The sequence below is a fragment of the Lithobates pipiens genome, unplaced genomic scaffold, assembly GCF_037356315.1.
Source record: "Lithobates pipiens isolate NorthernLeopardFrog02 unplaced genomic scaffold, aLitPip1_a1.2 Scaffold_25, whole genome shotgun sequence".
In the NCBI taxonomy this organism is placed as follows: Eukaryota; Metazoa; Chordata; class Amphibia; order Anura; family Ranidae; genus Lithobates; species Lithobates pipiens.
Window position 1 is genome coordinate 80,423,335 of NW_027507787.1, and position 13,677 is coordinate 80,437,011.

General features: G+C 42.9%; 1 protein-coding gene across 3 annotated transcripts in view; it reads right to left on the reverse strand.

Annotated features, from left to right (window-relative positions):
* The window catches only part of GRID1 (glutamate ionotropic receptor delta type subunit 1), a 1,763,123-nt gene that overhangs the window by 1,350,244 nt on the left and 399,202 nt on the right, over nt 1-13,677 (reverse strand). For all 3 annotated transcript variants that reach the window (XM_077454598.1, XM_077454599.1, XM_077454600.1), the window contains exon 3: nt 1,649-1,933. In XM_077454598.1, the coding sequence (XP_077310724.1) occupies nt 1,649-1,933 (285 nt within the window). The remainder of the gene's footprint in view (nt 1-1,648; nt 1,934-13,677) is intronic.

Genomic DNA, 13,677 nt, shown 5'->3' on the forward strand with positions numbered 1-13,677 from the left:
TGACTTTTCACTTGGCCTCTGGTCTGTGTGCCTGGATTTTTATTTTCAGCAATGGCAGCCTATGTTTTTCTCATAGTTCTGGTTTCCATTAAAGAATATGCACATTGATATTGTTCTCACAGTTTCTGAAAAGATGCCTCTATAATTGATTGATTGATTACCTATACTAATGATTCCAGCTGCACGTCCTGCAATCTCCCATGCTTTGGGGCCCAACAGCTGTTTCTGGCCACCAACAGTGGGAGCAGTTTGAAGAACTTTACATTGGGCTGATTTAAGACTCATGTCCTTGATGCAACACTTTTATAGCAATGCAGGATTTATTGACAGCTCTGGAAGGCTGCAGGCCATGATGCTGAAAACTATTTTCTTTTCCATAAATGTAACCCATCAACTCTAGCAAAGTACCATTATAATTTTAGTCACAGGTACATTTTCTTAGATTCTTACAAAATGGCATAATTAAAATTAGTACACAAATATAACCATCTTTTTTTAAATCAGTTTTCCACAGAGAAGCCCTATTCAGAGAGAAAAGATGGCCATATGTATATATACATTTTACATGACTCACAAATTCCTAAATAGCACAGATGGACAAACCTCTTGGCGTGGCAATTGTATTTTGACAGCTCGCTCCACTGGCTGTCAAAATACCAGTGCCTCCATCTAAATAAATGCAGGCTCTGTTCAGCCAACAATTTTCTGCCTGGCTCCTTTAATTTTTCAATTGAAGGTTGTCAAGCAGAAGGATGCTGACAGGGACACCCATGTAGCAAATTTCGGCTGGTTCGTCAGCTCCCATTACCTGGCTCTTTATTAAACATTTTTGTTTTTTGGTAGGGTGTAGAATACTGGACTAAAAAATATGACTGTGCCAGCTAAAATAGGGGGAGCAGAAAGCCTACAGCATAAATTGTTTAATGTTAAGAAATATTGCTGTTGCCTAAAAGTACCGAATAGCTTTTCCCATTGTCTGCTTCCTCTGCAATAAAGGGATAATAATACAGTGTCTGTATGAGCAACATAAATTGCACTTCCATGTGTTTTCTCATTATTCAAATTTTTAATTACCAGGCAGGTTTATTACTGTCTTTTTTTATAGTTATAAACTAATATACCTTTCAATTTTCATAAAGTATATGTCAAGCCAATTTTTTTTTTAAGGGAGGAATAGAGTGGGGAAAAAATGACCTTCTGTTAGGTTTTTACTGTTATTCAGGGCTCCTTTAGAGAGAAAAGGTCAAAAACAGACAGAAATGAAATGCTGACAGAGGATCTATCCTTGCTCAACTCTACTAAAGAAAAGCAATTTTCTGGCTTTTGTGTTGCTGTTAAAGAGTTATCCTTACTGTATGTAGGTTGTCATCAGCAAAGGATAACGTTTTCGAATAGAACCGCGGATATAAGTAAAAACCTAACATGGGTCCTCTACTCTACTCTACATCCTTCTCTACTCTGTCCAAAAGAAAAATAAGTTTTGGCCGAACATTTAATTTAAGTTTAATACAGGTTACACAACTGTCATGGCTACCATCCCTGAAGGCCCCAGCATCTGTCTGTCTACCTGCCCACCTCTACAAAATTAAGTGCAGTGCAATATCCATCATTACACATCATATCATTATAGAGATCATTATGTACTCACCATAGTCACTGTCATAAAATACTATGAACTTTTGCCATCGAAGTTCAGTGACCAGTTTCAACATGACATCGTTGAGGCGAACATGAGGTCTAGCAGCCAACGTGTATTCCTCTCCATCCAGGCTAGGATTAAAGTGGCAGACAGTGCGTGGAGATCCAGCTGTGTTGCGTTGAACAAAGATATGAGGGATATGCATGGCATCTGTCAGCGACTGAAGGGCATTTGCTGAGGCACAACCAGTAGATGTCACTAAGGCTAAAATCCCTTGTGTCATCAAGTCACAAGCTGAAAAAAAATAAAACATCACAATTAAAAATATGTTCCTTCCAAAATGAACTTATATTTAACACAATGCTTCATCCTAAAACATTCAACTGTCTTCCTCTAAAAACAGCCTTCAGCATCATCCAAATACTGGAAAAAACTGTTTTGAATAGATTTTAGCCTTTGGTGAAAGCAACAAGTTCATTTTAATGTCCAGTTCCCCAGCAGACCAAATCACCTTTCTTTCACTTCCTCCCAACTGTTCAGCTTCAGAGGGCAACAAAAATGTCTGAACTTCCAGTTCTGAGAAACATATTATTCACTCTTCTACCTCTCATTTGACTGTTCTGGTGCTTGGTAATTGGTTCAGCACTGTCACAAGGGGGTGGAGATACCATCCTAAGCCCCGTGTAAGCTCTAGTTATGATAATTTACAGGTTACACAGAATTTACTGTTATTGCTATTGCTGGGTGGCCTGGAAGCAAAGAGAAGGAAAAGTCTGTATTTGTACTTAGGGAGGGGGGCTTCAACGAAAACCTATTTGTTTTCTTCATGGGAAAAGCATTGTATTGTATTAAAATTCAGAAAAAGTTTTACAGCTATTCTATCATTTCAACTTTCCTGGTCATCTCGATTAAATAGATTTCAGGTCATCTGGACCATGGCATGTACCAGATATGATTTGTTTTCTAGATAACAAGAGATGAATTGTATTCAGTCATAATTAAACTGGAGCTACTACAAAATACAAACTGGAATGAAAGTTATACAGGTGCTGCCTCTTATGATTAATCTTAAAGCAAGCCTTTTGCAAAACATTAAATTCACTTCTCTGGCTGCCAGAACCACTGGACACAGTTACATTGAAGAGAACTCACTGTTGAAGTTTTAGCAGAAACAACACTTCCAGGAGTGTTTCTCTGCTGGCCCTCCATAGCCCTCGGTGAATGCTCCCACTTGATCTCCACTTCACTACTGTGTTCTATAAAGGCATGGGGGTTGGTGGGAGGCACCAGAAGATTGATAGTCCTTGAGGTGCTGGTTTATGAAAGGTCTTTAGTGGACATTTTATTTTTAATAGAATGGTAATCAATGGTGTTGGCAGCAAGAGAGGTGAGAAATTTCATTTTCATAACAGGGTCCCTTTAGCTGCAAGCTCCAGGGCTGTCACTCGTATTCTTTTGATAAATATATATATTCCGTGACCACTACTTCAGATTCAGAATACTTTATTAATCCCAAAGGGCTCCAGCACCTGTCACACAATCTGCTCATCTGGACAAATTGACCTATAGTGTAAAATAGTGAATTACCTAAATAAATGGCAGATCACATGGTAATATATCTCCAATGGATCTCTCCAAATTCACCAACAGACCACCTCCTCTCTCTCAAAATACCGGACTTCAAATACTGTATAATATTTTACCAATTCCCCGTTTTTAGCTAAAGAAAACAATAAAAGGTCATTGTTGTACATTATATTTAAATACCACCCTTTATTAAAAATAAACAGAAGCCACTCACAAATAAAGTGCAAGACAAGCACACCATGATATTTTCACTTTATAATATCTGTATCATCCCTCAGTAGAAAAACTCTGTCCACTTCTGGGTTTGCGTAATGATGTCCCAAGCCACACCTCGACGTGTTTTGGCACAGGCCAAGTGACTTATTCAAGGGGCAGAGCCTCGGACAGAGCTTTTGAGGTCATTGTTAAACCCGGAAATGGATGGACAGCATTTTCTTACTGAGGTGATGCTTTAGTCATAATGGGGCAATACAGGTATTTTAAAGTGAACATACCACAGTGCATTGGTTTTGAGTGCACTTTGTGAGTGGCTTATATTTGTTTTAATAAAGGATACTGTTTAATGCACAATGACAACCTTTTATTGTTTTTGACCTAAAAACAGGGATTGGAGAATTGTTATAATGTATCTGGAGCCCAGTATTTCGAGAAAGAGGAGGTGGTTTGTTGGTAAATTTGATCCATAGGAGGAGGTGAATACCCTAAATAAAGGACACAACATATGGTGATGTTTGAATATTGATTTGATAATGATTTTACATTGTAGGTCAATTTCTCCAGGTAAGCAGACTGTGTGACAAGTTGTGGAGCACAAGATAAATTCACTTTATTATGGACTTGATTTAAAGGACTGCATATGTTGATGCACACATTTTAATTTGTTTTATTTTATTCAGATTGAGTAATTATTTATTTGTTGTAATAGAGTACTCAGTAGGGTCACAAAATGGCAGTATTATATTATACACAGTAATATACTAAATATCATTATATTTAATTGTTTAAAGTATAAGGAGTTGATTGGTTACGCTGCATTGTTTTAGTATTTGACTTTAGCTTGATGTGGGAACACATAACAGTAATTAGCAGCAACTGGATGTGAACATTTATCTCTTATGTAAGTTTCTTGGTTGTGTACAATATAAGATAATGATGTGTGATAACCAAAAGCAAGCAAAGTAATACCAGCTTAGCTATATACTGTGATTAGACAATGGAAACACAGACTTGGTACATGCAGTTTTTTGCATCATACTAATAATAAAAGCCAATGAAGTATGGTTCCTAGAATAAAAAGCATTTTTGTTTTCATATACAGCAAAAGCCCAAAAAAATAAATAAAAAATCACCCAAATCCCAATAACTGGCAACTGGCATGACTGTATGCTTTCAGAGTCTGCAACTGTGCTCCAGTGGAAATGATCACACTTACAGTTTTAAGTGTTTTTTTGTATTCTCCCCCCAAGCAAACTAACCAATAATATGATTGTATATTATAAATGAGCAAAAGCACAAAAATGTGATTTTAAAGCAGTGCGGATTATACCAAAATTGACATTTTCAATTTTTTCTTGTGTTGTTACCAGCTTTATCTAGAGTAACTGGCATTAGTGGCTGGCGAATCCCAAAATATATAAATCTTCCTCTGAAACTGCTATCATTCTCTTGTCCCAAGACACTGCTAAGGAGTATGAGTTGCCTGTTGTGAACTTAACTAATGGATTTTTTGGATGCCAAGTTATTAAAATGATGGCACCCCATGTACAGCAAACGAGGACAGTAATGGGTAGCATAGATTCAAAATCCCAATTACCCTGTCATCAATTACCTTTTAAGTGTCCTGTAAAACTCTAAGCTCTGTCTTCTAACCAAAAACACTTAAATGCAGGAAATGTTTGTGATAATAGCAAAGACAAAAAGGTTAATAGATAGCACTATCTCAAGTATACACTTAAGTGGAAAGTATAATTAGAAGTCAATTTAATCTTTCAGGGAATATTTTTATAATAATGTATTGTATCTATCAGTGGAAGCTCTTGGTTTCATTATATTAATGGCATGTGGAGTGGCTTCCATTTCCTTCCTATTTTACACTTTCATGACACAAATCACAAATCCTCAAGATGTGTTGTACCTAAAGTACTCTTTCAGATTTCTAATAAACTGTCCATTTCGCGGCGAATTTCGGCTGTTTGCGGTCTGCCCGATCGGTGGACTATTGGGGCCGTTCGCCCAGCGGACTTCCGTGTTTTATGTGTAAAAGAACTTTGACCTATGATGACACATCCATCATTGGGTACAGGACAGCCAATTGAGACATTACAGCACATGGACACTTGGACATTCCCCCTAACTTATAAATACACCCGATCCGGCGGCCATTTTACATTCTTTCTTCTGTCACTATAGGGAGAGGTTGCTGTGTGGAGCAGGGAGAGATTGCAGTGACCCAAATCGCTAGCTATTTGGTACACAAAAGTTATTTTCAGGACTGGTATAGGTGATAGGTGTAGTTCAGGATATAGGTTTGCTGTGCTACTGATTGTTGCAGCAGCCTGAGTGTCTTTTGTCAGTTTAGAGAAAGGGACAGGACGATGTGTCTGCTGTAGGGACAGTCAGTTTAGTCATTAGCTGTTACTATCAGGTCCACAAAAGTGCTATTCCAGTTATTGTTCCAGTAGCCTGTGTTTTGTCAGTTTATATAGGGACAGGCAGGAAGCAGTGTGTGAGGCAGTGAGGGTCAGTTTAATCAGTAGCTGTTACTATATTAGGTCCACAAAGGTTCTTTTCAGGAGTGGTATCAGTGGTATGGTAATAGGCTTGTACACGTATAATATTCTTTCTTCCAAATATAGAAAGAATATTATACTTGACTGCTGCCCTTCTGCTGCAGTTTGCTAATCATTCACAACCTACTTGTTCCACAAAGGTTCTTATAAGGACTGGTAAGGTATAGGGTACTACAGTACATAGGGTTGAGTGAGGTACAGTCTGCTATTCTATAAGGACTGGTATAGGTCCACAATACATAGGGTTGAGGTGCACTACTGCTGACCGCTGCCCTATACTGCAGCAGTCCTTCATCGGTATAGGGAATGACGTACAGTCTGCTAATCAGTCACACACAACCTACTTGTTCCACAATGGTCCTTATAAGGACTGGTAACTTGATCTGTCTAGGGTGCTACAGTACATAGGGTTGAGTGAGGTACAGTCTGCCATTCTATAAGGACTGGTATAGGTACACAATACATAGGGTTGAGGTGCACTACTGCTGACCACTGCCCTATACTGCAGCAGTCCTTCACCGGTATAGGGACTGACGTACAGTCTGCTAATCAGTCACACACAACCTACTTGTTCCTCAAAGGTCCTTATAAGGACTGTTAACTTGGTCTCTCTAGGGTGCTACAGTACATAGGGTTGAGTGAGGTACAGTCTGCTATTCTATAAGGACTGGTATAGGTCCACAATACATAGGGTTGAGGTGCACTACTGCTGACCGCTGCCCTATACTGCAGCAGTCCTTCATCAGTATAGGGACTGACGTACAGTCTGCTAATCAGTCACACACAACCTACTTGTTCCACAAAGGTCCTTATAAGGACTGTTAACTTGGTCTCTCTAGGGTGCTACAGTACATAGGGTTGAGTGAGGTACAGTCTGCCATTCTATAAGGGCTGGTATAGGTCCACAATACATAGGGTTGAGGTGCACTACTGCTGACCGCTGCCCTATACTGCAGCAGTCCTTAATCGGTATAGGGACTGAAAGTTTTCTCACAGGGTCATTTAAAAAATGACAGGCAGAGGAAGAGGCAGGTCCTTCCGCAGGGGTGGTAGGGGTAAGGCAGGAGCAACAGGCTTGAGCCAAAGTAGGAAGTTGCAGAAGGTGCGTTCAATTACTTTAAAGGACGCACCAGACTTGGTTGAGTGGCTCACTCAGCCTTACTCTTCTGCACCCTCCTCATCCTCTCGATCTGCACCCTCTTCTTCACTCTCTGCTATGTGCACCCCCAAAGACACTACCACCAACAACACCACCACCACCACCACCACATACCTTCCACTTGAGTCACAGGAATTATTTTCCGATCCATATCAAGACATTTCTGATGCGCAGCCACTCTTGGCATTGGATCAGAAAGAGGAGGTAGCAACAACCGCTACTCAGCAGTCTTACGACAGTACCCAGATCAGCCCAAGGAGGAGGTTGGTCCCCGGTGTTGCTGCCTACTCCGAGATCTCTACTTATAGCTGTGGGGAAGGTGACGTCGATGATGACGTGTCTAGTGATGTCACGTGGGTGCCCACAAGAGAGGAAGAGGAGGGGAGTTCAGAGGGAGATATGGACCAGCAGATAGGGAGGAGAAGCAGGAATACTTACATTGCACAGGAGGGACAAAGCAGACCGCAAATGTATCAGGAGCGAGTCATCGACCATGTACGGTCACATCTGGGGCTCCCAGGACACCGGCACATGGCTCCACAGTGTGGGCTTTTTTTAACGTGTCCGCTGCTGACAATAGCGTTGCCATCTGCAATCTTTGCAGTCAACGCATTAGTCGCGGTAAGCCCAACACTCACCTAGGGACGACCGCCTTAAGAAGGCACATGAGCTGCCATCACCGAGCCCAGTGGGAGCAACGGAACACACAAAGCCACACTGCAGGCTCTCACCGTCCAGCCTCGTCTTCTACTTCTCCTTCTCCTCTCTCCTCACAATTGTCCTCCACTCCACCTTCCATCACGCCAAGCTCACGTTTTTCTGCAAAAAGGCAGGCTTCCGTGGGCCTAATGTTCGAGCGTAAAAAAATTATGACGCCGGATAACCCTCTTGCCCAACGGTTGACGGCTGGCTTGTCAGAACTCATAGCCCGCCAACTACTGTCATATAAACTGGTGGACTCGGAGGCCTTTCGCAAATTTGTAGCCATTGGAACACCACAATGGAAGGTCCCAGGAAGGAAGTATTTCTCAGAGAAGGGCATCCCAGAGCTATATGGCCATGTTCAGTGGCAAGTGAATGTATCTCTGGCACACAGTGTCGGTGCCAAGATACATCTGACCACAGACACGTGGTCTAGCAAACACGGGCAGGGAAGGTATATCACTTTTACTGCCCACTGGGTGAACCTTCTGACAGCCGTCAAGCATGTAACCCGTGGCACCCGTGTAGATTTGGTTTGCATGCAGGCCTGACTCTTCTTCTCCTCCTCCTCCTACTCCATCCTCCTCCCTCTCCTCCTCGGCTGACTCCTCCTTTTCTGCTGCTGGCGTCTCTTTCGCTGCGCCGCCCAAGCTCCCCAGAACCTATTCGACATGCCAGGTGAGACGTTGCCATGCCGTCTGTTGTGCCTGGAAGCCAAGAGAAACACTGGCACGGCACTCCTTTCAGCTTTGCGTTGACAGGCAGATCAGTGGCTAACACCGCTCAATTTGACAGTTGGTAAAGTGGTGTGTGACAATGGTGCCAATCTGCTTAGCGCATTGAAACAGGGCAAAATCACGCACGTGCCATACATGGCACACGACTTAAACTTGGTCGTGCAGCGATTCGTTGTCAAATACCCTGGGGTCCAGAACATCTTGCGGCAGGCAAGGAAAATCTCGGCCCATTTCAGAAGATTTTACACGGCCATGGTTTGCCTTGCTGACATTCAGCGGCGACACAATCTGCCGGTCAGGCGTCTTATTTGCGATTGCCCGACGCGATGGAACTCAAACTTCTATATGCTTGATAGGCTGCTCCAGCAGAAACGTGCAGTTAACGTCTACCTGTATGAACTCTGCGGCAGAACAGTTTCTGGGGAGCTGGGTTTTTCTTCACCGCGCCAGTGGCTGCTCATGCGCGACGCATGCAGACTTCTGCAGCCATTTGAGGAGATCACCAAACTGGTCAGTCGCAGCCATGGCGCCATCAGTGACATGGTAACTTATGCCTTCTTTATGGAGCGTGCATTACGTCGTGTCATTGATCAAGCTGTGGAGGAGCAGGAGCGGGAAGATGAGGAAGTCGCAATGCTGGATGAATTCCCAGGGGGGGGGCTACTCTATCTGAGACAAGTCAACAACAGGAGTCTGAAGAGGAGTCAGAGGAGGATGGTGCTGGGGTGGATGAGGAGGAGCAAGAAGAGCATGCTTTAAACCTTTCTGGGACCCCTGTTGTTGTGCGTGGATGGGGAGAGGAGAATGAAGAGGACGACATTATCCTGGATGATGAGCAGGAGCCAGGCCACCACACCGCTTCCAGTTTAGTGCAAATGGGGGCCTTCATGCTCCAGTGTTTTAATAGGGACCCCCGTATAAAAAGCATAAGGGTCAAGGACCAGTACTGGGTGGCAACATACTTAGACCCCCGGTACAAACACAAAATGGCGGAAATGTTACCGCCGTCACAGAGGGCTGGCAGAATGGAGCACTTCCAGGCCTTGCTTTGAGAAATGCTGCATTCTGCCTTTGCGTGCGCTGGCAGAGGAGCAATTCCCACTCCCAGAGAAGGAGTTGCGGGTACCAATCCAACAGCGCCTGCAAGAAGAGGCCGGTTTGAAGATGTGTTGGTGACTTCGGATATGAGGTCATTCTTTCAGCCGACCCATCGACAGGTGTCATCCGGATCCAGCATCAGGGAACGCCTAGACCGTCAGGTGTCCGACTACATCGGGTTAACGGCCGATGTGGACGCTCTGAGGAGTGATGAACCCCTGGACTACTGGGTGGGCAGGCTTGACCTCTGGCCAGAGCTTGCCCAATTTGCAATCGAACTGTTGGCTTGCCCCTCATCCAGTGTCCTGTCCGAAAGGACGTTCAGCGCAGCAGGGGGGATCGTGACCGATAAGCGTACTCGCCTAGCTCACGACAGTGTTAACTACCTCACATTTTTAAAAATGAATGAGGCATGGATCTCGGAGGAATTCAACACATGTGACCAGTAGACCATGTATATGTCTATAAACAATTTTTTTAATCGAGCACAGAGACCTTCTTTCTTAATTTGTCTCACTTCCTTGTCCAAAAAAAGCACACCGTACTATATGCCCGTACCCTCCTCTTTGAAGAGGTTGAGCGGTGTCATATTTCTACTGGGGCTGCTTATTATGAGGGGCTTCCACCATCCATGTGTTGTACCGACATCCTCCTGGGGCTGTACCTCTGCTGTGCATATTATGAGGGGCTCCCACCATCCCTGTGCTGTGCTGACTTCCTCCTGGGGCTGTACCTCTACTGTGCATATTTTGAGGTGCTACCACCATCCCTGTGCTATGCTCATTATGAGGGGCTCCCACCATCCCTGTGCTGTGCTGACTTCCTCCTGGGGCTGCTTATTATGAGGGGCTCCCACCATCCCTGTGCTATGCTCATTAAGAGGGGTTCCCACCATCCCTGTGCTATGCTCATTATGAGGGGCTCCCACCATCCCTGTGCTATGCTGACTTCCTCCTGGGGCTGCTTACGGTGCAGGTGTCAGTGCTGTATATCACGGTGCTGATGTCAGTACTCTCTATCACGGTGCTGCTGTCAGTGCTGTATATCACGGTGCTGGTGTTAGTGCTTTATGTCACGCTGCTAATGTCAGTGCTCTCTATCATGGTGCTGTTGTCAGATGACTATCACCATGCAGGTGTCATTGCTGTATGTCACGCTGCTGATGTCAGTGCTCTCTATCACGGTGCTGCTGTCAGTGCTGTATTTCACAGGGCTGGTGTTAGTGATTTATGTCACGCTGCTGATGTCAGTGCTCTCTATCACGGTGCTGCTGTCAGTGCTGTATATCACGGTGCTGGTGTTAGTGCTTTATGTCACGCTGCTGATGTCAGTGCTCTCTATCACGGTGCTGCTGTCAGTGCTGTATATCACGGTGCTGGTGTTAGTGCTTTATTTCACGCTGCTGATGTCAGTGCTCTCTATCACGGTGCTGTTGCCAGATGACTCTATCACGGTGCAGGTGTCATTGCTGTATGTCACGCTGCTGATGTCAGTGCTCTCTATCACGGTGCTGGTGTCAGGTGACTCTATCACGGTGCAGGTGTCATTGCTGTATGTCACGCTGCTGGTGATCATCTCCTGCACCCTCTTTGCCTACCCTGGTCCCTGACCTTCCCTCTCCTCCATTGCCTTCATGCGCTCCACAGTCCTGAATTGTCAGAACAATTTCCCATATAAAAAAAGAATGCTTGTAGTTGTCGATCCCAGATTCACCTCATACATGTGTTATGTCATTGGCCATGTGGTGGGACTATGTTTGCACAGCTATTAATTATTTTGTGGCTGCAAATTTGACCTGTAGGTTTGCAAAGTTCGCCTCCCATTGAAGTCAATGGGGCCCTCCGCAAACGTTCCGGTTCGCGGTCCGCGTTCGCGAAATGTCCCGTCGGAAGTTCGTCCATAACTATTCATCAGTATGCAGGAAATCCAAAAGTAGTTAGATGTCTTAGCTAAATCATTTGATTGTACTGTTGTGATACAAAAAACAATCAGGGATGATGAAACAAAGGAAACTTCTCAAGTTGGCATAAGTATTATCCTTTTGGGTTAATGAGACATCACTTCAATATCGAAAGCAAATCTGTGAGAAATATACTAAGCGGTCATGGTTGAATTCCCATTCTGAACACGTTGGTTGCCTAACTGCAGTGGCAGGCACCAAAGGACCCCTGTGTAAGACCAAGTTGTGGGCCTTCCATTCAACTACTTGCCAGCTAATAACACACATTCATTACGTATTGACCCACAGATAGCCTTAAAGTCAACATTGAAATAGGAGGGGTTCTAGTAGTCATCTGACCTATATATATATATCTATATATATCATCTACTATAAATGGTCCTCTAAGCCCTAAAGAACCATTTGCAACTTCAAAGTCTGACAAATTTCTGATCCTGCCTTGGAGTATTGACTATGATTTTTCAGTACTTTAAGTCACGGAGCCAAACAAGCATACAATTCTAACTTTCATTTGACATTTTTGATCATACTTGTTCTGAATGTTATTAAAATGACTTTTCCATTTTAATATGTGGCCAGCTGTGATTTTTTTTTAAATATCCAAAAATGTAAGTGTCCTTGCTCCTAGTTCCTGTGGTTGCATTGTGTGCGAAAAAATGTGTGAAATCTCACAATTCTACAGGAATCTCACATGATTGTACTGTAGGTTAACTGCTAACCCCCCCCCCCCCCCCCCCCAGTGCTGGTGAGGAGACTGAACTGACTAGATTAAAGTAAAATAACACTATATGCAGAGAGTAAGGATTCCATTGTGTTCATTCTGCACTAGTGTGACTGAGCATATGAGCCCAGCAGCAAGAATAAGTAGTGCTTTTTAGGGATCTTATACACTTGTAACCCTGCATAAAAACTCATTCAACCAGATTCAGGTTATTTGAGTCAAAATGAGGGCATAACATTCACATTTCCCCTTGAGAATACAAGAAAATAGACAGATAGTAAATAGAAAATGGCCTTTTCAGATATTCAAGTTCAGTAACAATACTTGTGGTTTGGCTTAAACCCAAGTTCCAATAACCTGGCTGTTAATGAACCAGTGTTTGCATGTATAACACAATGCTATGCTAGCAGGGTATTACATTATTTAAGTGATCCTATCAAGTGTCTTTATAACCAATTAAAGCTTAATTTCATTTGTGCAACTGGTTGTAACACCACAATGGGTAATTCTATTGACCGCTTTGTGAATAGTAGGTGCTGAGTGGTTTTCAATTCATAAATAGTAGTAATACATCTTGAAAGCTCAGAGTCTGAATGATACAATTATGTAATAGCATGGAATTAGAAGTGATTATAAAGCTTTTGCAGGTTCCGTGCATTTTGACTGGAAGGTTTAGTTCACATAGGCTTCAGCTAGTTAATGGTGTTCTGAAGAGCAATGTGTATACACAGTAAGCATTTATTTCAGCAAGTTTCACTCAACTTGTTTAAAGAGATGACCAATACTTCTATTAAGATTTGTGTTCAGCACTCCTAAATTTGGGATCAAGGATGCTTTAAAGCTTTTAGTAAAACTTATAAAAGTTTTCTCAGACACACAATTACAAACATAATTCTGAGAACTAAGCCTAAAATGTCAAGTTTTTTGGTATCATCAAACATCTTTCAAGCCTCATGCGCATGGGGCATCTGTAAAAGCCACTCTGAATGCCAGAAATCCTGGCAGGAAAATGCTGCCTGAAAAATATGCTAAAAGCCACATTGTGCACATTCATTTAGGTGCATCTAGCATTTGAATAATAATTTACTCTGCCCGTTGGAATGCATTAATGCTCAAACGCTAGCATTTATATGCATTTAGGTGCTTTCCAAGTTTTTCTGCACTTCAGCTCCTCTCCTGAACATGCCTTTTTTTTGTTCAACCTAAAGAGATTTCTTTTCTAATGCACCTTTAAGGTTCTAGGTGTGCATGCTGTAAAAACAGCGTTTATTAATTCCTGTGTGCA